Genomic DNA, 25,505 nt, shown 5'->3' with positions numbered 1-25,505 from the left:
TTTCTCAAAGAGAATAGTTGCCTGACATCCAGTCATGCAGGTTCCGAAGAACAAAAAGATGAATGAATGGGCGCCGCCATCTCCTTTTATACCCGTATGCACGGGGCGGAGACTGGCGTGCACGTGCCATTCGCCAAGTTCATTGGCGTTTTTAAATTCCTCTCGGAGATGATAGGTTCTCAAGATCAAACCCCAGTCTGTCTCTAAACACAACGTCGAGAGACCGACTGAAAAGGAACTGGGTGTGTTTACCCCATCTTTAAGCTAAGCCTTGTCTGTTAAACCGGGCCAATGTGTCTTGAAGTTAAACAGCATAAAACCGAAACTTTTCAGTAAATCTGAACTCAACAGTTTTGCATAAATTTCCATAAAGTTACAAATTACACACGGTTTCTTTTCCGTTTTTTAAGGTTATTTGATGCCATAGAAGAACCTTTATCATCTGAAGAACCTTTCTGTTTCAAAAAAAGGTTCTTTGTGGCGAAAAAAGGTTAATAAAAAGATTATAAAAAGGTAAGAAAGAGATAGTTCTTTAATGAACCTTTGACTGAATGGTTCTTTGTGGAACCAAAAATGGTTCTTCTATGGCATCACATAAAGCAGTGGTTCTCAAACCTTTTCATTGTACGGACCCCTTTGTGTAGAGTGCATCGCTTTGTGGCCCCCATATAAATACTTGTAATATTAAATTTAGGATTGTAAGTAAACCAAAAACACATTCTGTCATGCAATGCTGGAACATCAATACTTGGTAGGTGGTGTTATTTTTCTGTTGTTTGATTGCATATAATTTATGATACATTTCTATATTTCATATAAAAAATATATTTCAAACAAAATCTGTGGCCCCTCTGGATCCATCTTGGGGCCCCCAGTTTGAGAATCACTGGTTTAAAGAACCATTTAAGCACCTTTATTTTTAAGAGTGTAGTTTTCAGTACATTGTTCACACTTATTAGTATGACTCTAAACATAACCATGGATCAAAACCCGTAGATTAGAAAGATGTGGTTTTGTTTATTTTAACAGTAACTACTTTACTCATTAGTGTTTGTTTGTCTATAAAGTCAGTTCCTAAAGTCAGTTAATTCTAAAATAACCATTAACCTGAAAGTGATCTGTTTCTTTATTACTCATGTTTTGGACTATTTATTGTTTAATATTATCTCATGTTGTGTCATTTTTGTGTTTATTTATTTGATGAGTCGAGTAGTTTGGCAAACACTTCAGGATTTGGTGCTTAATTTTAGGCTGTTGATGACGTTAAATCCCGCAGAGACACTGACATGCTTTGGACGTGCTGTAGCTTTAATCTACTGCTTAATCTTTATGTGCTAATTTACACCGCCTACAGCATCCTTCCATACACACACGCGCGCACACACTTCATCCTAGAGTAAATCCATCACATCCCATGAAAGAAAGTGATGTTCTGTACCACCTGTGGAGAAACCAACACAATCTCATGGCAAAAACAACTATTTTACGAGATGGCTAATTTTGGCTAATTCGTATGATCTCATTCGTACATTTTTACGATTTGCTTTTGCGCCTTTGACGTTAAGATTTAGGGGCGGGGCTTAAGTATTGCTTTTTTCTAGTAATCGTACGTTTTTGTATGATTCACAACATACAAAATCATATGAATTAGCCACCCTGTAAAACAGTTACAAAATTTCGTGAGATCAGGTTTAGAGAAACATTCTCACTCTACCAGATAACCGATTATGAGTAAAAGTCGACCTCGTATCTTGGTCGTTTATTACACATATTTAAGAAGTAATAAAATGAAAAAGAATTTTGGACAAGCTGATAATGGATATATTATTGTAATATAATGATTTATTTCTTGATTGAAGTTTTTATATACAGATAGCAATTATTTTATAAAACAGCTTTTTTACATCAATCTGACAATATAGCAAAATAAGAGGAAGCCAATTTTTCCAGTTGAGGTGAAAGGAAGCAAGAAAGGAAAGGACAGGAATAAAGCAAGAAAAGAGACACTAAATACAAAATACGTTGTGCATCTAAAAAAAGTTGTACACTATTTCCCAGCCATTAAATAATCTGTCCAACTGAAATGTCTTCTGCATGCTGAATTTGAATGTCTTGAGGAAAATGTAACTTTAGTATCTCTGTTATTTATATGAAGTTGAAAGAGAGGCTTAGGGTGTGACATCACACCCTGTTGCTTAACCATTGCATGTGAATTAATTTTGCACGATCTTTTAATGGGATGTTGAGTCCAAGACAAAACAAAGTTGGTCAGGGATCACGTCATACTTGGCTAAATCCTGCCGTGTGCTACATAAGCTCTTTCAGATCGATATAAATACACTGCGAGTTTTTAAACCATTATCTGTCATACACAGTCAAATCAGAGTTTGTGTTGGAGTTTACATGGTGACACACTTCTCTTCTGCTGTCTGTTTCACCTCGCTCATTGTGTTCTGAGCTTTGGCCTTGATTGCGTCAAAGTCCACGTCCATATTCTGGAGTTTGCCCAGAAAGGAATCGTTGATCTCTTCCTCTTCCTCATCTTCCTCCACCATCTTTGCCAGCTCCTCGGGCAGGTCCAGGTCGTCTCCGGACATCTGGATGGTGGCATCGTCTTGGGCACTCTGTTTCCAAACAGTGTTGTGTAAAAAGTGGATTGGATAACAAACAGATTTGGATAATTGTTCTGTCCCTTGATGTAGTCTTTTTTAGAGATTTATTTTGTGCTGTTCAGACGGTACACATTTGAGATGTGATGTGTTTTATATTTACTCATATTTTTATGGATCTAGATTATTTACAGTCAGGGTTGTCTGCCGTGTGATTGAAAGATTGAAGTCTTAGTTAAATTAATGCTTGAAATTAATCTTTGATGCTTGCTATCTAATACTTAATTCGATTCTTTAGCCTGGGTATTATCCAGATTTTTAAATAGTTGTATCTTGGCCAAATATTGTCCTATCCTTATGAACTATACATCAGGGATATTCAATTAATGTTCCAAGAGGTCCAGTTTTTATATTTTCTTCCTAACGGAGGTGCGGACAGCAGTGGTGTAAAGTATTGGAGTAAATGTAATTAGTTACTGTACTTAAGTATCTTTTTGGCTACTTTGTTGTTGTACTGAGTATTAAAGATATTAGCAATTTTTACTCTCTACTTGACAACATTTTTGAACAATTATATGTACTCTTTACTCCAATTACACACTACATTTTGCATAGCACCATCTTTTTTTGCAGCAGTTTATTTTTGCTACAGAAGAATTAATATTGCCATTTACAGGGAATTGAAGCTACTATAATCTTGTGGATTTTGCCCTAACTTACTAAAACTTGTCAACATGGCTTCTTTATGTGAATACGAGTGCAGTATCAGGTAGTTGTCAATCGCGGGTGGTTTATATGTAAAGTGAGGACATGACTGCAGCTGGCGATGAGGCCAAAACCAGCAAACCAGGGCATAAAGGCTTTAACTTTTTAATTTGACTTAACATTATTTTATTTATTTGTTATATTGAAGAGACCTTTTTGAATTGAGTTTGGTTTACTTATGAGCACTTGAGCTTAAATGAGACTTGGGTGTTTGTAATAGACGTAGTACTCTAAGACTTTTACTTTTTGGAATTGGTGACCTTGTAATGGAGTAATTTTCACTGCAAGGTATCTGTACTTTTACTTAAGTATGGTTTTCAGGTACTCTTTACACCTCTGGTGGACAGTATGTTTTTAGAAAATAAATAAATATTTAATAAATGTATCCCAGTTATATATATATATATATATATATCTTTTATCAGGCCATTTATTTTATATTTTGATATGTATTGTATAGGCTCTGTGACTAGGGGAATGCCCTTTTAATAGAATAATAATAATAATAATAATTAATATTTGTAAATAAAAAAAGTACTGACAACATATACAAACAACAAATGTAATATAACAATTAAAATGCTCTCATCATGAACAGAAATCAAATTTACTTACTAAATTAGCCTTTCCATGCCATTCACACCAGAACTACTACTTCTATCTTTAAATAATTTCCCAGTTAGAACGTTGTTCATTATAAAATGTGACCCTGCTTGTGAAAACCCAGCAAAAGTCTTTTAACAGTTTTCTACATAACATCATCCTACAGAATATTCTGTTAAAATATTGACTGAATAATGGCATTTAAAAGATTGAAATCTTAGTGAAATTAATACTTGAAATTAATCTCTGATGCTTGCTATCTAATAATTAATTCGATTCTTTAGCCTGGGTTTTCACAGGGTCACAAATGTTTGCATGCTGATCAATAATGCTAAATGTAGATAAAAACGTTATGGTTAATAAAATATCACAAATCTGGCCAAAAGGTTGGAGACCTTTTTTTAATTGACCCTTTAGACTGGTTTTGTTGTCCAGGGTCACATATGTGTCACGGTCTGGCAGGAAGAACCCAAATGCAGGCAGCAGTGAAGGGGTTAACACGACAAAGCTTTATTAAATGAACAAAACAAAAGGCCCACGATGGGGGTAAACCAAGACAAGACTAATACTGTAAGTAATATAACAACAAGAAACAAAACACTTCCCTCGATGGGGCAAAATAAAACTAAACAAAACACGACACAACGTCAAGGCAGGATAACATAAAACAACTACTCGTACAAACTATGACACGACTGAGAACAAGAACATCCAAGGGCAAGGTAATCCACAGGGAGAGCACGACACGCACACAATCACAAAGCACAACGAACGAGCACAGGACAAAGAAACAAGAGGGTATATATAGGGAACACAAACGAGGGATAACGACTTGGGGCAGGTGTGGTACATTAAACACTTAGGGAAGGATAACGAGGAAACGAGATGGCGGGAACAGAGACGAGACACTGGAAAAACACATGAGAGGCATAACATCTCATGGTCTTCCCACATAAAACCCAAGAACTCTGCCCCGATCCCACCACACGACTAGAATTTCATAAACAAGACGGTGGGACCGTGACAGAGCCCCCCCTTTAATGACACCTCCAGGTGTCACCAAGGGGTGACACAAGACAGCAGACTGGACCAAAGACAAAAACCAGACAAACATGGTGAACATGACAAGGGGTAGACAGGACAACAAGACTACAGGACTGGGGTGGCATAACAAAAATAACAAACATGGGAGGGGGGGTGGGCAAAACAAGAGTTCATAGGGGGCAGTCCAAAAGGGTTGGGGGGAACAGTCCCAGTCCCCGGCTGCGCTCGAGGGCGCTGAGTCCTGGGGGACTTAGGAGGAGTCCCGGGGGGAACAGTCTTTGGCCCTGGGAGTCTCCCAGGGACCGGCTGGACAGGGCTTGACGCCGGCTGGAAGGCCGGCTGGACAGGGCTTGACGCCGGCTGGAAGGCCGGCTGGACTGGCTTGACGCCGGCTGGAAGGCCGGCTGGACATGGCTTGACGCCGGCTGGAAGGCCGGCTGGACATGGCTTGACGCCGGCTGGAAGGCCGGCTGGACATGGCTTGACGCCGGCTGGAAGGCCGGCTGGACATGGCTTGACGCCGGCTGGAAGGCCGGCTGGACAGGCTTGACGCCGGCTGGAAGGCCGGCTGGACATGGCTTGACGCCGGCTGGAAGGCCGGCTGGACATGGCTTGACGCCGGCTGGAAGGCCGGCTGGACAGGCTTGAGCCGGCTGGATCCCGGACTGGACGCCGGCTGGATCCCGGACTGGACGCCGGCTGGATCGCCGGACTGGATCCGGCTGGACACCGGACTGGACACAAGACTGGACACAGGCCTGGACACATGACATAGACAACAAGACTGGACACAAGACTGGTACACAAGACTGGACACAGGACTGGACACAGCGGACTGGACACGGCTGCACCGGACTGGACGCTGGACTGGACCACCGGACTGGACGACCGGCACACCGGACTGGACGCCGGCCACACCGGACTGGACGCCGGCTGGACCACCGACTGGACGCCGGCTGGACACCGGACTGGACGCCGGCTGCACCGGACTGGACGCGGCTGCACCGGACTGACGCCGGCTGCACCGGACTGGACGCCGCTGGACCACCGGACTGGATGCGCTCAGGACTGGACGCCGGCTGCACCGGACTGGACGCCGGCTGACGACTGGACGGGCTGACCGGTGGACGCCGGCTGCACCGGACTGGACGCCGGCTGCACCGGCCGGGAAGGAGACCACGCTGCCCGCCGTTGCCTCTTCTTCTTACGCCTAGCCACCCGGCTGGTGGTCGGGTGATGGAAGGAGGTAAACGGCACGGCTGGCTCCGGCTGGGACTCCTCGGAGGTAGTTCCCCAGGACTCCCTCCTTCCTCGCCTACCTCGTAGGCTGACTGGTGGGGAGGCTGCAGGGGTTGAGGAGAGCGGTGTGGCAATGCCTAAAACCCCGATCTGCAGGGTCTGACCCTCCTGTATGGCGGCCAGCGGAGATGGGTGATAGTGACGTGTTGAGACCCTGGACTCCGGTCGGTTCATGACGTACTGCCACACGACATCGAAGTCCAGCGGTCTCAATGACCGCATCTCCGCCCGTGACAGGGGGTCCCTGAGACCGGCGTTAAAAAGCACCGCCACCTCCTCCTCCCCGAAGACATCCTCCTCTGCGGCATCCAGGAACCTATATAGATAGTCCTCGATGTCATCGTTCCCCTGACGAATGCCGCAGAGGAGGCGAGCCTGGTGGGACCGTCTCGTGCCCATGCTGCCTACTGGGTTCGTATTGGCTCGTTCGTTCTGTCACGGTCTGGCAGGAAGAACCCAAATGCAGGCAGCAGTGAAGGGGTTAACACGACAAAGCTTTATTAAATGAACAAAACAAAAGGCCCACGATGGGGGTAAACCAAGACAAGACTAATACTGTAAGTAATATAACAACAAGAAACAAAACACTTCCCTCGATGGGGCAAAATAAAACTAAACAAAACACGACACAACGTCAAGGCAGGATAACATAAAACAACTACTCGTACAAACTATGACACGACTGAGAACAAGAACATCCAAGGGCAAGGTAATCCACAGGGAGAGCACGACACGCACACAATCACAAAGCACAACGAACGAGCACAGGACAAAGAAACAAGAGGGTATATATAGGGAACACAAACGAGGGATAACGACCTGGGGCAGGTGTGGTACATTAAACACTTAGGGAAGGATAACGAGGAAACGAGATGGCGGGAACAGAGACGAGACACTGGAAAAACACATGAGAGGCATAACATCTCATGGTCTTCCCACATAAAACCCAAGAACTCTGCCCCGATCCCACCACACGACTAGAATTTCATAAACAAGACGGTGGGACCGTGACAATATGTCAGTGGTTTTATTTCATCTTATTTCAGATTCAGTGGGTGTGAATGTCGTCCGGCTTCACTCATCGGTGTTACCTGTGGTAGTCTGTATTTGTCTCGTAACTGAACTCGCAGGTTTGCTCTCTCTGCTTTTTTTGTGGCGAACTCCTTGTCTCTCTCTATCCTGATGACAAAACATGAAACACATTCAGCACGAATCATTTAACAAAGTCCTCCTGTTGAAGTGGGTTGTATTTGATTTGATTCGATTATTTCATTTGATATTTTGCATAACATATGTTTTTATTGTATTTCTCGATCATAAACAGAAATTGGATTGCTCATTTTTAAGAATAAGTAAACAGGTCATATACTATATGAATGTGACAGCAGGACAGAGCCTACGAAGGTTAAAGGGGGGATGCAACAATGTTTCATGCATTCTGACTTCTTTACAATGTTAAACGTGCTGTCTTCTCATGCTTGACATGGTCAATGTGATGAGCAAGGCGGGGCGAGAGCCGTGAGGGAACGACGCGGGGCCGGTGACGCGAGTGATAATGAGTGTCAGCTGCATGTTACACCGGTCCCGCATCTCTCACGGAGGAGATCGGAAGCATAAAAGGACGAGCGACAGGAGTGTACGACGAGGGAGGACCAGGCCTGGACATTATGTTAAGGTTTATTTATGTTTGTGTGGCCGGCAGTCGACCTTGAGGTGGCTGTCGGCCCTTTACTTTCGCTGTGCATTGTTTGTTTAGTTTATTAAAGTGTTTAACGTTTGCCGGTTCCCGACTCCTTCCTTCCCTACTTTGAACTGTATTACAGTCAACTTGTCAAAAAACGAGTTGGACGTATCACGTAGTATTTCTGTGCTCGATACGCTCCCCCCAATGTTCGTATAGGTTTCGTAAAGTTTTTTTCGAACATGAGAAACCGTTACGTAACAACTTTTCTTAGTCCCTTATTGGGCATTTCTCCCGAAAAAGCATGCCCACGGCAATGTGAAAGAAATAGCCCGCCCACGCATCAACCGACGAGCGATAGGAAGACCCGCTTACCATCAAGATTGGCTGTGCTGCAGCTGCATCAAGATTGGCTGTGGCCTCCAGCTGCAGCTCGTTACTCTTAGGATAGTGAGAGAAGTTTGAAAGTGTTTGTTTGTTCACGGCATTTTAGTGATGGATGTTATATAAACAGTGGATATAACGCTGGATTTGGAGATCATTTGAAACTGATAGATGGAGCGGTCCCAGCACTAAAAGATGCCGCACGTGGTAAGTGAAACTGAGTGTTTTGTTGGCAATGGGTGCGCAATGGGTGCTTTAGTTCAAGATGCTTATTCTGACTTTTACATAAAATATATAAAAGAATAAGGGAGCATATTACATTTTTTGTGCTTTAAATGAGTAAAAAATTCTTATTGACAAATGGGCAAAACCTAGGACAGTGACAAATTAAAAAAATATTAAAATTACAACTAAGTAGCATTTGGGGTGAAAGTAATTTGTCTTTTAATATGTCATAAATGGACTTTTGTTGTAAATATGCCTGATAAGATTGTTACACTGAATGACATTTCAGTGGGTGTCTTCTGTAAATCAGGTAAAACTGTATGATATTAATTTTTGCTCACAAAAACAAAAATGCAATTAAATTAAACAGAAAAGTTTTTCTTTTTTTGAACAACAACTATTTAAAGTGATATTACACTTATTGTTTTTATGCTTGAACCCTTTTTTGCCTTTGACCCATATATATACAGTATATATATATATATTTTAATTAATTGATACACTGGTAGATGACATTTGACCTGCTTTAGACTCTTGTGACCCAGTTCTGGATTTAACACTCTCAGGTGTTATGTAAAGAGATAACGAAACATCACAACCGTGTGTGTAGTCTGTTTTCCTAGACTTCACTGTGGCTTTCAGATGGAAGAGTTTCCCTCTCTTTAAAACTCTTGATCCTGTGCAGATATCCTGTTGAAGGATGATTCACATCCTCTTCATTAATCCTAGCATTACACAACAATAACAGAGTCAAAACAAGTCTAAAAGTTTTCATCATTCATATTATCAACTGACCTTTGTTTATGTGAAACTTTTGGCCAGGGCCTGAAATTCCAGGATGGGCTCGCAACTGGGGAGCAGCTACAGTATGTGGGAATCACAGTCCAGTAACCGTTACGATTTCCGTGCATTCAAGATGGAAATGATAAAGGTTTTGATCACTCTGTGTTCGGCAAAGAGGCTTCACGACTACTAGCGGCTCTCCGTCAAGGCAGACGTTCAGTGGCAGATTATGCCATTGAATTCCACACATTGGCAGCTACCTGCCTTTGGAATCCCGAAGCTTTAGTGGCTCGCTTCCTAGAGGGCCTGGCTAGCAACATCCAGGACAAGGTTTACGCTCATGGGCCCCCTGACAAACTTGACGACCTTATTGATGTTGCCATTCGGATGGACGCCAGAATGGAACTGCGCCTGCGGGTCAGGGCTGACTCTAGGTCTCCGGCAGATTCCTGGATGACTCCTCCTAATGTGCCGGGTCCTTCCGGCGAGTGAGAACCCATGCAGCTGGGATGGCTGAAACTCTCTGCTAAGAATAAATTGCGCCGCCTGACCGAGGGATTTTGCTGTTACTGTGCCGGTCATGGACATCGGGCTTCTTCATGTCCGGTAAAAGCCAGCGCTCGTCGGTAGTCAGGAGAGTCCTGGCGAGCGCTACGACCATCTCCCCCAGTTTAAGCTCTCGCACCCTTCTCCCGGTTGTGGTTACCTTCAATGACGTTTGCTTCAACGAACTGGCTCTCATCGACTCGGGCGCTGAAGGAAACTTGATGGAGCCTGGGCCTGTGAAAAGGGACTCTCAATCTTCCCTCTCCGTCCGTTTATGGTTGCCCACTCCCTAGACAGCCGAGTCCTGAGGTCGGTCTCATCCGTCATCGATTCAGTGGGTGTCGTCACCTCAGGTAACCACAGGGAGGAGCTAGGGTTCTTTGTGTTTAAGTCCCCTACGGTTCCCATCGTGTTGGGCCATCCCGGGCTCTCCCTGCACAACCCCTCCATTAACTGGGCTGAAAACTCTATTTTTGTTTGGAGTTCTTATTGTCATGCTCATTGTCTTGGTTCTGCTCACTCACCTGTTCCTTCTTCTTTTACACAGGATGAACAGACTGATTTGGCTCGGGTTCCTGACGTGTATCATGGGCTTACAGCGATCTTCAGCAAGTCTCGGGCCACTGCTCTTCCTCTTCACCGACTGTACGATTGTGCTATCGACCTCCTGCCAGGCACTTCTCCGCCACGTGGTCGGATTTTCTCCTTGTCTGCCCCGGAGTGGACAGCCATGGAGAAATATTTAAATGAGTCTCTGGCAGCCGGGATGATTTGTCCCTCCTCAACTCCGGCTGGCGCGGGGTTCTTCTTCGTGAAAAAGGAGGATGGCTCTTTGCGTCCATGCATAGATTACAGGGGTCTGAATGACATAACCGTTAAGAACCGGTATCCTCTGCCGCTTATGTCTTCAGCCTTTTGAAGGGGGCAAGATTTTTCACGAAGTTAGATTTCCGCAACGCTTACCATCTGGTCCGGAAAAGGAGGGGGGACGAATGGAAGACGGCCTTTAACACCCCCACGGGGCATTTTGAATATCGGGTCATGCCTTTTGGTTTGTCCAATGCCCCGGCCGTCTTCCAAGCACTCGTCAATGATGTGCTCCAAGATATGATAAATAAATTCATATTTGTGTACCTGGACGATATCCTGATCTTCTCCTCTTCTCTCCAGGTACACATGCAGCATGTCTGACGGGTGCTTCAACGTCTGCTAGAGAATCAGCTGTTCGTGAAGGCGGAGAAGTGCGAGTTCCACCTCCAGTCGGTTTCGTTCTTGAGACACATTATTTCGTCTGAGGGGATTCTCATGGATCCTGCCAAGGTGAGAGCCGTTTCCGACTGGCTGCCACCTGACTCCTGAAAATCCTTACAGCAGTTCCTGGGTTTCGCCAACTTTTATCGGCGATTCATCAGGAACTTCGGGCAGGTGGCGGCACCCCTCTCCGCGCTGACCTCCACCAAAACTAAATTCACCTGGACTGCCGCTGCTCAGGTGGCTTTTGGGGAGCTCAAGAATAGGTTATCGCTGCTCCTATTCTTGTCACCCCCGATCCGTCCCGGTAGTTTGTGGTGGTGGTCGAAGCGTCTGAGGATGGAGTCGGGGCGGTCCTTTCCCAGGTTTCCTCTCATGATCATAAGCTGCACCCCTGCCCTTATTATTCTCATCGTTTGTCTCCCGCAGGACGAAATTATGATGTCGGCAATCGAGAGCTGCTGGCGGTTCGGCTGGCATTGGAGTGGCGCCACTGGCTGGAGGGCTCTACTATTCCTTTCATTGTGTGGACCAACCATAGAAATCTGGAATACATTCAGTTCGCCAAACGGCTGAATGCCAGACAGGCTCTCTGGGCACTCTTCTTTGGGCGCTTCGATTTCACGCTATCCTATCGGCCCGGTTCTAAGAATGGCAAACCTGATGCTCTGTCACAATGTTTTAACCCCCCAGAGGACTCGCTCCCTCTGGATACCATTCTGCCCATTGACCGTGTGCTGGGGCCGGTTACCTGGGCTATTGAGCAGCGCGTCAGGCAGGCTCTGGCGGGAATGGAGGTGCCTTGGGGGTGCCCAGCGGGACGCCTCTATGTTCATAAGTCGGTCCACGCCGCTGTACTCCAGTGGGGCCACGCTGTTACAACCCTGGTTGCTTGTATGTTTGTGTTGAGTTTGTGTTGCAGGAATGGAGGCCATTCATTGGCTAATGGATAGCTGCTTCTGATTGGTGTGGCTGTTTTGGGGAGGGAATTAAAAGTCTGTCCTCTCCATTCATTGTTAGCTTGCTAGCCTGCCAGCAGCTTGCTCATTTATTGTCTTGGGCCTGTTTTTTTGTTATGTTTTGTTGATTATAAGTTAGACACCCTGTGATTGTGATTTTTCTTTCTTTGGGATAGTAGGACTCCGAAGCCATTTTTCTTTTATTGTTCCCTTCTTATAACTTGTTTATGTGGGTAGGGAGAAAGGGAAGTGTTTGTGTAGAAAATCATCATAATTTTCTTTATTATTGTTTTATAGGTTATGTAGAGGGAGTGGGGTTTAAGTTGTGGGGTTTTGTTTGTTGTTTTGGCGTTTTCGAAGTCTGAAAGTTGATCCCATATTATTTGTTTTCAATAAATATTCTGTTATGACGAATTTTGGGTCTGAGACATCTTTCTGTTGTGGCCTGGCCTTAGACGGGCCATAACAGAATTGGGGGCTCGTCTTATAAAATATTTTGTACTTTTTCATTGACTTTTGCAACAAGTTTTCGATCGTTGTATTTTTCGTGACGTGTTTTCTTTGACTGGCGGTTTTATTTAAGTGTGGGAGGAGTTAAAGCTGTTATGTCGTCTAAATTTGAGTTGCATGAATTTACTTGTGCACCAATATTAGAGAAATTTAATAAATGTTGTAAGGATGATTTAATATTGATCGCAGCGTTTTTCGATGTGTCCGTGCCACGAGGTGCTTTGAAAACGGAGATTAAAGAGGCGTTGAAAATGGAGTTGTTTAAAATGAAGGTTTTACCTGATGAGAGCGAGGTCTCGGGTGTTGCAACTGTTTCGGCGATTTCTGAGGAGTTAGACGCTGCGGAGGCAGAGTTTGGATCCGTGAAATCGATTAGCATAGATCCCGTTTATTAGCCTCTACTATTTGGTCCTCGGTTGGAGATACGGCTAAAAGAACTTGAGCTTGAACTGAGTCGTCAACAGTATCAGAACCAGCTTCTCCATGTACGAGCAATGGAGGTTGAGGCTCAAAGAGACATCCGGCTTAAAGAGCTGGAGTTAAAAGTTAAAGCAGAGCCGTCTGCCGGTCCTCCGCCTTCCGGTTTTCGTGGACATGTTTCCTCTATGCCTGTTAGCGCCTCTTCTCCCATTTCATCACCGGCTTCGCAACCCGTCTCTTCTGTAAGTACTAATTTTGATATTAGTCGTCAAATTACTTTAGTGCCTCTGTTTCGAGAAAGTTAAGTTGATACTTATTTCTCTGTTTTCGAGAGAATTGCGACCACTTTGCAGTGGCCTAAAACTGTTTGGCCGCTTCTGTTACAGTGTAAATTCGTGGGTAAAGCCCAAGAGGTTTGTTCCGCATTATCACTAGAACAGAGTTTAGACTATGATACCGTTAAAGCTGCTGTGTTACGTGCATATGAACTTGTTCCTGAGGCTTACCGGCAGAAGTTTAGAAAACACTGTAAAACCGCCAGCCAAACATACGTTGAGTTTGCTCGAGAAAAAGTTGCGTTTTTTGAAAAGTGGTGTGCAGCGAGTAAAGTCACAACTTTCGAACAACTAAAAGAGATGATTTTGTTGGAAGAATATAAGAACTGTATTTCCGATAAAATAGTAATTTATTTGAATGAGCAAAAAGCTGCTTCACTTGCTAATGCTGCTGTTTTTTCGGACGAATTTGTGCTTACACACAAGATTGTTTTTGCGTCCCCACGGTGTGGTTCAACTGAACGCAGTCGCACTATTAAAACTGCTTTGTCTTCGTCTGATTCGTCTGTGACTCCCTTGACTGACTCGCGTGAGTGTTTTTATTGTCATGAAATGGGTCACCTTATTGCTACATGTCCTTCTCTGAAACGCAAGGGTCAAAGAAAAGTACAAAATCCTCCTAAAGGGGTTGCCTTAGTTTTTGCTCAGCCCTCTGACAAGGTAGTTGCGTCCGCTGAGTATATTTTTGAACCTTTTGTTTTTGAAGGTACAGTGTCACTTTTTGAAGCAGATGAGGAATCTAAGTGTATTCGAATCTTAAGGGAAATGTTCTACCTTTTTCATTGGATTCTAGTTGTGGCATGGATGTGTTAGTTCAAGGTATTGAACTAAAGTTCCACTCCACACCATGTATTTACGCTCTGATATGCTTAGTGGATCTGTTAAAGTAGCGGTTCGTGCTCAGTTACCTGTAAAAGGGGTTTCTATGATTCTGGGAAATGACCTTGCTGGAGAAAAAGTTTTCTGTCTTCCTCATGTCACTGATGTACCCATAGCAGTAGATGAAAATGAATTGTTAGTTCAGACATTTCCTACTGTATTCAATATTTGTGCTGTGACTCGGGCACAGTCTCGAAAACTTGCAAATGATATTGATCTTTCTGATTCATTTCTTTGTTCTGATTCTAAAAGTTTAGAAGCTAAACAAGATTGTCCAAGTTCAGTTGATGTACCTGTATTGGAGTGTGTTACTGCCACTGAAGCTGAGTTTCCATTTGATAGGGCTCAATTGGTGGTTTTACAAAGCTCAGATGACACCCTGTCTGCATGTTTTTCGTCTGCTGTTGATAAGACTCAACTGTGTGAATATCCAGTTGTTTTTTATTTTGATGAGGGTGTGTTGATGCGAAAGTGGACACCAAAAGAGTCAAATGAAGAGTGGGCTTCAGTTTTTCAGGTGGTTGTGCCTAAGCCATACAGAGTTCATGTTTTGTCTGTAGCCCATGATCATCAGCTCTCTGGTCATATGGGGGTTAGGAAGACTTACAACAACTTGTTTAAGCATTTCTTTTGGCCTGCAATGAAAGCAGATGTATCTCTGTACTGTCGATCTTGCCATTCTTGTCAGGTTGCTGGTAAGCCTAATCAGGTCATTTCCCCAGCCCCTCTTAAACCTATACCTGTAATGAATGAACCTTTTGAGAAACTTGTCATTGATTGTGTAGGCCCTTTGCCTAAAACTAAGTCTGGCAATTCATATTTGTTGACCTTAATGTGCTCCTCTACTCGGTATCCTGAGGCTGTTCCATTACGTTCCTTGAAAGCTCCTGTTATTGTAAAAGCTTTAGTTAAATTTTGTACTACTTTTGGTTTGCCAAAATTCATTCAATCAGATCGAGGCTCTAATTTTACATCTAGAGTCTTTGCTAAAGTCATGAAAGAATTAAACGTCACACATCAGGTATCATCTGCATATCATCCTCAATCACAAGGGGTGCTGGAACGTTTCCACCAAACTCTAAAATCTGTGCTTCGGACTTATTGTGTAGATCATGAGAAAGATTGGGATGAACAAGTTCCTCTTTTATTATTTGCTGTTAGAAATTTAGTCCAGGAAAGTCTGGGTTTTAGCCCTTCAGAGTTAGTTTTTGGCCATGTTGTGCGTGGGCCATTAAAAATTCTGCAAGAACATCTTCTGTCCACAGAGCAGACTCCATCCCATTCTAAGAATGTGCTGGAACATGTGTGCGCATTCCGTGAGCGTTTGCATGCTGTTTGGGATTTTGCCAAACGCTCGCTTGCTTCCTCTCAAGCGCGAATGAAAAGTTGGTATGATAAAAAATCTCTAAGTCGCTCATTTCCAGTTGGTAGTGAAGTTCTTGTGTTGTTGCCTTTGCCTGGTTCAACACTTCAGGCTAAGTTTTCAGGGCCTTATGTTGTTGAGCTGAAATTGAGTGACACTGACTATGTGATTATGACTCCAGATAGAAAGAGAAAAACTCGTGTGTGTCATATTAATATGCTGAAAGCTTATGTGTCTTGTTTTAGCCTTAACAACTCTCTCGTAACCCCAGCATCGGCCGCAGTGTTGGTGGTAAATGTGTCACCTTCAGATTATTCCCCAGAAGTTGATGGACTTCATTTAGGTAACACTTGTGTTCCATGTGCACGCTTGCCAAACTCTGAGACCCTTTTAAGTTTGTCTTCGAAGTTATCTCACTTACCTAGTTCGGCTCAAGATGAACTTGTAATCTTAGTTAAAAGGTATCCTTTGCTTTTCTCTGACATTCCTTCAACCACTAATGTACTGAAGCACGATATTGATGTAGATGGCCATGCCCCAGTTAAACAGAATGCTTATAGAGTTAACCCAGTGAAACGTGCTTTGATGAAGCAGGAGATACAATACTTGGTAGAGAATGGTTTTGCGGTTTCAAGTACTAGCCCATGGTGTTCCCCCTGTTTGTTGGTTCCCAAACCTGATGGCACAGCTCGTTTTTGTACTGATTATAGAAAGATTAATGCCATCACCAAATCCGATTCATTTCCTCTTCCGAGAATGGAAGATTGTGTGGATAGGGTAGGAAATTCCAAGTTTGTGACCAAGTTAGACTTGCTAAAGGGTTATTGGCAGGTCCCACTTACGGACCGTGCCTCAGAGATTTCGGCTTTCGCCACTCCAGATTGTTTTTTATAATACAAGGTTATGGCTTTTGGTTTAAAAAATGCTCCTGCAACATTTCAACGTTTGATGTCCTATGTACTTTGTGATGTACCTTGTTGTGAAGCATACCTTGATGATGTAGTGTGTTATTCTGACACTTGGGAAAAGCACCTTGAAACTTTGGACACTGTGTTTGGGCTTTTTCAATCGGCAAACCTTACACTCAATCTTGCTAAATGTGAATTTGGTTGTGCTACAGTCACTTATTTGGGTAAACAAGTTGGTCAGGGAACCGTTCGTCCTGTTGATGCTAAGATCCAAGCCATTAATGCTTTCCCAGTTCCTACGACAAGACGAGAACTTAGGCGATTTCTTGGGATGGCTGGATATTATCGGAGTTTTTGCAAGAACTTTTCAGATGTTGCAAAACCCTTAATAGATCTCCTGCGGGGCGCAGTTGCTTTTAAATGGGATACTAGGTGTCAGTTCGCTTTTGATTGCCTCAAATCTTTGTTGTGTTGTTCTCCTGTGTTTGCAGCTCCGGACTTCTCGAAACCATTTAAGTTGGAGGTGGATGCTTGTGGAACTGGTGCTGGTGCTGTCTTATTACAAGATAATCATGGAATCGACCGCCCAGTCTGCTTTTATTCCAAGAAGTTTAATCGTCACCAGGTTAACTATAGCACTATAGAAAAAGAGGCTCTTGCCCTTTTGCTAGCCTTACAACAATTTGAGGTTTATCTTGGTTCTAGTTCACTGCCCATTGTTGTTTATACTGACCATAACCCACTTGTTTTTCTTCTCCGCATGTGCAACACGAATCAACGCCTTATGCGGTGGGCACTCATTTGCCAAAGTTTTAATTTGAAGATTGTACATAAAAAGGGTATTGATAATGTGATTGCTGACACTTTGTCTAGATGCCATATGTGAAACAGCTTGTTAATTTGTAATCTTATGGGTGGGGGTGTTACAACCCTGGTTGTTTGTATGTTTGTGTTGAGTTTGTGTTGCAGGAATGGAGGCCATTCATTGGCTAATGGATAGCTGCTTCTGATTGGTGTGGCTGTTTTGGGTAGGGAATTAAAAGTCTGTCCTCTCCATTCATTGTTAGCTTGCTAGCCTGCCAGCAGCTTGCTCATTTATTGTCTTGGGCCTGTTTGTTTGTTATGTTTTGTTGATTATAAGTTAGACACCCTGTGATTGTGATTTTTCTTTCTTTGGGATATTAGGACTCCGAAGCCATTTTTCTTTTATTGTTCCCTTCTTATAACTTGTTTATGTGGGTAGGGAGAAAGGGAAGTGTTTATGTAGAAAATCATCATAATTTTCTTTATTATTGTTTTATAGGTTATGTAGAGGGAGTGGGGTTTAAGTTGTGGGGTTTTGTTTGTTGTTTTGGCTTTTTCGAAGTCTGAAAGTTGATCCCATATTATTTGTTTTCAATAAATATTCTGTTATGACGAATTTTGGGTCTGAGACATCTTTCTGTTGTGGCCTGGCCTTAGACGGGCCATAACACACGCCTCCAGACTCACGTGTCATCCGGGGGTCAGAAGATTGCTGACTGCCATCCATCAGCGATTCTGGTGGCCCACCATGGCGGAGGAGGTCCGTCAGTTCGTCAGTGCATGCCCGGTCTGTGCCCAGAGTAAGTCCTCTAACTTGCCCCCCCGGGCTGCTCCAACCCCTCCCCATTCCTTCCCGTCCCTGGTCACATATTGCCTGGATTTTGTGGTTGGTCTCCCTCCATCCAGTGGCAATACTGTGGTTCTTACGGTAGTGGATCGCTTTTCCAAAGCAGTTCACTTCCCCTCCCCAAACTTCCCTCTGCTAAGGAGACAGCCCGGGCGGTCATCGACCATGTCTTTCGGATTCACGGTCTTCCGGAGAACGTGGTCTCTGACAGTCTGTTGTCTGGATTTAACCCATAGACTAACGGCCAGTCCGAGCGTGCCAACCAAGAGCTGGGACGGATGCTCCAATGCCTGGCTTCTCAGAATCCCTCCACCTGGAGCCAGCAGCTTACTTGGGCTGAGTACGCTCACAACTCGTTGCCGGCGTCATCGACTGGACTGTCCCTGTTCATGTGTTGCCTGGGTTTTCAACCTCCTTCTGATTTCTTCCCAAGCTTCCGAAGCGGCGATTCCCTCGGTCCAAGCGTTTATTCGCCACTGTCGCCTCACTTGGAAGAGGGTCAGGGATGCGCTTATCCATGCCAGGGGTCGCACTAAGCGTGCCGCCAACCGTTACCAGAGGAGGGCTCCCAGATATGTCCGTGGACAACGAGTATGGCTCTCTACTAGAGATTTCCCTTTGCGGGTCCCGGCCCGCAAACTAGCACCCCACTTTATAGGGCCATATTACGTCGTCAAGGTCCTCAGTCCAGTGGCGTTAAGACTTCGGTTGCTTAATTACCTCAGTCAGGTTCATCAGGTTTTCCACGTCTCCAAAATTAAACCGGTCCGTCGTTCCCCCTAAGTTCCCCCTGTGTCCTCCCCTGTCTCTCCCCCTCCTCCCCTTATCATTGATGGCTCCCCCGCCTTCAAGGTCAGGAGGGTGCTAGACTCCAGACGACATGGGCGGGATTCCAGTATCTGGTAGATTGGGAGGGTTACGGTCCGGAGGAGAGGTGCTGGGTCCCGGCCCGGGACATCCTGGACCGCTCGCTCATCGAGACTTTCCATCTCCGTCACCCCCCTCCATCCTCGAGCACGCCGGGAGGCACTCCTGGGGGAGGGGGTACTGTCAGGACCCGGTTTGATCAATCTCTGATCTTTCAGTTTCTCACGTGCGCTCTCGCACAGCTGCTCTCACTTACCGCTCTCTCCCGCTCACACAGCTGTTCCCCCTTTCCTCATTATTTTATTCCCATTATATTCTCCTCCGTTCTCTCTCTCATTGCTTGTGTGCTTTGCTTGTCAGTCTTGCTTTGCACTAATCTTGTTTTTGCCTAGTTTGCGTGTGGCTGTCCGGTCTTGGAGTTCGCTCGCTGTTCCTGTCTTCGCCTTGCTGGTTTGATCCCTGCCTGTCTGTTTTCGAGCTGCCTCTGCCCCTCTGCATCCCGGTTGATCTCTGCCTGTCTGATTCTCGAGCTGTCTTTGCCCTACAGATAACGTTCGCCCTTCAGATTACCCACGCCTGCCCAACTTCGATCTGCCTCAGCCCTGAACTGTTTTATGAACTATTTTCCCTTACAGAAAAGACACACGAAATTCACATGTGCAAAAAACACATGTGATCACATGTGAAATGTGTGTTTTTGGAACATTTTGGTGTGAATTCCATGTGAATTCCCACGTGAAACCAATGGGATAACCATATGCGTCTCCACATGTGATCACATGTTCTTCACGTCACCACATGTTGCACATGTCATCCCATGGGTTTTTAACATGTTATCCCATGAGTTTCACGTGGGAATTCACACCAAAATGTTCCAAAAACACACATTTCACATGTGATCACACGTGTTTTTTGCACATGTTAAACACATGTTGTATACATGTAAACACATGTTGTATACATGTGATCACATGTGAAAAACATGTGAAATTCATGTTTCTTTTCTGTAAGGGTTTGCCCTGCTACAGGTTTTTCCTTAACTGTCAGTTTTTTCAGTTTTTGTTAATAAACTTCTTCCCGCATCCATTTGCTCTTGGGTCCTTTCTTCGTGAGTGTGACACATTGATCCTCTTTTCTTACTCCTACCAACTCACATCCAGGTGATACTCATGTACACTATTTTTCCAAAGTATATGACGGCATCTTCTAATAAACGTATTCAGCTATTCCATTCATTCCAATTAAAACAAATACTGTTTCCATCTGTTTTGAAGGACTTTTTTGCATAAACCTTTCTTTATGCACACCCTGTCACGGCTGACGTGGAAAGAGAACCCAATTGCAGGCAGGCGGAGATCAAGGGGTTAACAAAAAACTTTTATTAAATAAACAAAACACAAAACAAAGATCCACAAGGGGATTAAACACTAACAGATAAATAATACACGAACATAGACAGGAACAATAAACTGGACTGGACTAAACTAACATAACACTAGACACTAAATGACTGGACTAGACTAAACACTTACTAGGACTGGTATTTACACAGCACACAGGAACACAGCGAACATGGAGTACATAGCAAGGACACCACGCACAAACACTCCAAACACAATGACCGAACACAGGACAAAGAAACATGAGGGTATATATAGGTAAGACAAACAAGGGATAATGACACGGGGCAGGTGTGGGTAATTAAACACTCAGGGGAAGATGACAAGGAAACGAGAGGAATGGGGCCAATGACAAGACACTGGAGAGAACGTATATTATTGTCAAACGGACAATAATATGTTTCTCTCCACACATAACCTAAGGACTCTGCCCCAATCCCACCACACGACTAGAATTTCATAAACAAGACGGTGGGACCGTGACACACCCATAAGAAATCACAGATCTCTTTAATATCTGCAATATTTCACCTAGACATTAATGAGATTAAATGGAGAGCAAATGGAAACCTTTGCTGAAGTGTCATCAGTATTTTAGATAAAGAAAAAGAATCTCAATAAGAACTCAAACATTTCTCATCAAATTTACTCAAATCAAGATTATTTGACCTCTACAAATTCATTTCACACCTCCATACTCTTCATGTGTTTCAACAATCACACTCTCATTTGTTACATCTTGTATTACTCTTGAGCAATTTTAGGAGAAATAATTGAGACTAAATTGATCTTGAAATGAAATACAACTGAGAACTCAAATCTCCCGAGCTGTGAAAGAGCAACATTTCAGAAAAACATGTTTAAAAGAAAAGCAACTCAATTGAGCTACTCTGTAACAGACATACAGTATCTGTAGAAAGTGTGTGTCATGTGACTGTAGTGATGTCATCGGCGAGAGATGTACTCACTTTTCCTCGATGAGCTCTTTCTGGTACTCCTCAAACTCTTCTCTGCTCATTCCTTTAGACGCCGCCGTCTCTTTACCTCCCGTTTTATCATCTTCATCATCTTTTCCACCGGTCATGTTCTTCAGTTTATCCCCAACCATCTGCTGGAGGAGGAACGCCATGATCTCGAACCTTGGAGCTGTTGAACAGATGAACTGTCTGGTAGAACCAAAGGTGGTTTCACTTTTTTTTAACCTTCTTAACGTGACCTTTCCAAAACAGTAATGCAGTTGTGTAGACTAATTTGGCTTCTTGTTGGTGAAAATATGGAGGGACGACGACAGCGGAGATGTTTTGGAGATGGATTTGGACCCTCTGATTGAGATGAAGGTGTGAAGCTATAGGTGTGGATGTATTAGATGATGAAAAGAGCTCAAGAGCTTATCTCATTATAAATACTCCATGAACACTCGGACTGTTCAAGGACACAATATTAAGACCAATATTAAACGTTTTTATTTTCGATTGAGCTTTATTGTAATTTTCATATGCATATACTTAACATAAATACTAGAGCTGTCAAATGATTAATCGCGATAAATCGCATACAGAATAAAGGTTTGTGTTTACGAAACCTAATATATTTCTGAGTACTGTCCATATTCATTTTGTATTCATAAACAACATAAAAAACACATACATGTATACATATTTAGGGAATATTTAAATGTGTTTGTTTATATTTACCAATAATTTATATAATTTATATTTTTCTTAGATATTTGCATGTATGTGTATGTGTTTAAAAATACAAAATTAATATGCAAAGTACACAGATACATATTATGTAAACACAGCCCTAATAAATATAATATAATAATAAGTAAATATGTATACTTCAAACGAACACATTTGCTGCATAAACACATGCATTGCTTTAATGTAATGAGCTGGAAACATTGCAGACTTGTATGTACAATATACACTCACCTAAAGGATTATTAGGAACACCATACTAATACGGTGTTTGACCCCCTTTCGCCTTCAGAACTGCCTTAATTCTACGTGGCATTGATTCAACAAGGTGCTGAAAGCATTCTTTAGAAATGTTGGCCCATATTGATAGGATAGCATCTTGCAGTTGATGGAGATTTGTGGGATGCACATCCAGGGCACGAAGCTCCCGTTCCACCACATCCCAAAGATGTTCTATCGGGTTGAGATCTGGTGACTGTGGGGGCCATTCTAGTACAGTGAACTCATTGTCATGTTCAAGAAACCAATTTGAAATGATTCGAGCTTTGTGACATGGTGCATTATCCTGCTGGAAGTAGCCATTAGAGGATGGGTACATGGTGGTCATAAAGGGATGGACATGGTCAGAAACAATGCTCAGGTAGGCCGTGGCATTTAAACGATGCCCAATTGGCACTAAGGGGCCTAAAGTGTGCCAAGAAAACATCCCCCACACCATTACACCACCACCACCAGCCTGCACAGTGGTAACAAGGCATGATGGATCCATGTTCTCATTCTGTTTACGCCAAATTCTGACTCTACCATTTGAATGTCTCAACAGAAATCGAGACTCATCAGACCAGGCAACATTTTTCCAGTCTTCAACTGTCCAATTTTGGTGAGCTCGTGCAAATTGTAGCCTCTTTTTCCTATTTGTAGTGGAGATGAGTGGTACCCGGTGGGGTCTTCTGCTGTTGTAGCCCATCTGCCTCAAGGTTGTGCGTGTTGTGGCTTCACAAATGCTTTGCTGCATACCTCGGTTGTAACGAGTGGTTATTTCAGTCAAAGTTGCTCTTCTATCAGCTTGAATCAGTCGGCCCATTCTCCTCTGACCTCTAGCATCAACAAGGCATTTTCGCCCACAGGACTGCCGCATACTGGATGTTTTTCCCTTTTCACACCATTCTTTGTAAACCCTAGAAATGGTTGTGCGTGAAAATCCCAGTAACTGAGCAGATTGTGAAATACTCAGACCGGCCCGTCTGGCACCAACAACCATGCCACGCTCAAAATTGCTTAAATCACCTTTCTTTCCCATTCTGACATTCAGTTTGGAGTTCAGGAGATTGTCTTGACCAGGACCACACCCCTAAATGCATTGAAGCAACTGCCATGTGATTGGTTGATTAGATAATTGCATTAATGAGAAATTGAACAGGTGTTCCTAATAATCCTTTAGGTGAGTGTATATAATTAATTTGATGTTATTTCTTTTTTATTCACATTTTTCTAAATCCTAACTTTCATTTATTTTCAGGTTTGCAGTAAGAATTTCAGAAGTTGGACCCCTCTCTCCCACAGATCTCCATAACTGAACACACGGTGAGTATTTGGTGTTACATAGGTGGAGCTGTGGAATGCATCATAATCTCACACATAGAGAAAGATCTTCAGTGTGAGTCAGATTAAGACCCCCTTCTGTTCATCTGTTCTTAAATTAGACCTCATCTCTCCTGAGCCAAAGACCAATATGTTGTTTCTAATTTACTCTTCTCTCTCTTCATTTATTGCTATGGTTGTTTTACCCTAAAGTTTCCCTTTTGAAAAGTTGCATTTGATGCTTATGCATTTTGACAGTGCATGACAAGGTTTGTATCGTAAATATTTCTTCCCTCGGGATGGACCCATGCACTTGCTGACACAATGACAACTGACACAATTTTCTGCCAGTAGCAGTTCTCATTGATGTTTCAGTTGTTTCTTTCAGACACAGATGAGAATAAGTAAAGTTTGTGACTCTTCTCCTAAGAAATGACCATCATTTTTTGTGTGTCTGTTTTTTTGCAAGATCTCAACAGTCACCAACTGCTCAGATTTGCTTTGTAGTCAATTAAAAGCATAAAAAATCTCTAAATAATTGTAATAGTTAAATTTCTCCTAATGTTTGTTCTTAAATTATATTTCCAATTGAATTTTCTGCCTTATTTTACCTCACTCTGTTCTATGTGAATTTTGCATACACTTATTTTTTAAGGTCTGAAGATAGGACTTAAATTCTTTCTGTTTCATGTTGGATGATGTGGTTTATTCAAACTCTATCGCCATCTTGTGCATGGTAAAAACAACAGCATGTACAGTAACTGAAGGAATAAATTATATTGTAAGTAATTTAACTGTGCACATATTTTTGTGTACATTAAGTGTATGTAATTTAGTATTATTTTGTTATTGGTTTAGCTATTACAGGAAATACAACAATCTTATAATATGTAATATCTGGATGAAATACTTTTGTCTGTTGTAAGAGCTGGACTATATTTAGTCATGGAGGTACAGAAGAGAATGCATTTAGAAATTTATTCCACATGGCTGCCCGTCCTAAAGCATTGAATGGATGTTAATGGATTTTTTAATGCTGATAGCAGACTCTAGTTTGTTTATTTCTCAGACACAAAACCTCAGGCTTAATCTCTAACAGACAGCAGCTATCTCTTCATTTAATAAAATCTTCATATTGAAAGACACCAGAGGACAAAAAAACAACACAGTAAAATCATGAAAGTCAAATAATGACGTTTTAATTGGAATAAAGGCTCAATTTTAGAACACAATGAGGTCTATAATACCTTATTGTAATAATAATATATAATTACTACGGGTGTAACGATACACTCAGCTCACGACTTGGAATAATACACAACACATACCGTTATCAAAATTATTAAAGAAAAAAATTGAAATCAAATATTTCTATTTCATGTATTCATATTTTTGTTGCACATACAAACATTTTTATTTGAACCTCAACCAATAGAATTAAACAAATGTCATATCATAAAAAATATCACCATAATTCGTTTGATTCTCTTCAAGGTCACCTGTAGTTCAATTGCATTGCCATGATTTAATTTATAACAGACTTGTTAATTTGATGTACTGAACTGTGATTATTACATTTTAGTTTTTCTAACCACGATAATGTAAAAAATATAGTTGATGTGACTAACTGTTATGTAATATAAACAATGCATGTGCAAGTCTCTGCCCCAAATACACTGCAAATGTGTGCAGACGCACCCCACAACCCTGCAGACGGTGATATACAAACCTCCTGTGTT

The 25,505-nt window shown here is 42.8% G+C and overlaps 1 protein-coding gene across 1 annotated transcript; it reads right to left on the bottom strand.

The window, feature by feature from the left end:
- Window positions 1–1,854: 1,854 nt before the first annotated feature.
- On the bottom strand, window positions 1,855–21,812 carry cplx4c (complexin 4c). The gene is made up of 3 exons (XM_057333567.1): window positions 21,451–21,812; window positions 7,412–7,499; window positions 1,855–2,624 (listed from the first exon to the last, which is right to left on the bottom strand). Exons 1-3 carry the CDS (start codon window positions 21,609–21,611, stop codon window positions 2,400–2,402), a joined length of 474 nt encoding a protein of 157 aa, XP_057189550.1. The 5' UTR covers window positions 21,612–21,812; the 3' UTR covers window positions 1,855–2,399.
- Between the last annotated feature and the right edge of the window lie 3,693 nt (window positions 21,813–25,505).

This window comes from Triplophysa rosa, linkage group LG5, assembly GCF_024868665.1.
Source record: "Triplophysa rosa linkage group LG5, Trosa_1v2, whole genome shotgun sequence".
Lineage (NCBI taxonomy): Eukaryota > Metazoa > Chordata > Actinopteri > Cypriniformes > Nemacheilidae > Triplophysa > Triplophysa rosa.
Note: the sequence above shows the minus strand (reverse complement) of the source record. Positions and strands in the feature narration are given on the sequence as shown.

What these genes read in the sequence shown, in the direction of transcription:
- cplx4c (XM_057333567.1), bottom strand. Translation starts at nt 21,611, where the DNA reads ATGGCGTTCCTCCTCCAGCAGATGGTTGGGGATAAACTGAAGAACATG. An exon ending in AAAGAGCTCATCGAGGAAAA is followed by an intron (nt 7,500 to 21,450) that starts GTGAGTACATCT and finishes TTTTGTCATCAG; the next exon opens with GATAGAGAGAGACAAGGAGT. An exon ending in ACAAATACAGACTACCACAG is followed by an intron (nt 2,625 to 7,411) that starts GTAACACCGATG and finishes GTTTGGAAACAG; the next exon opens with AGTGCCCAAGACGATGCCAC.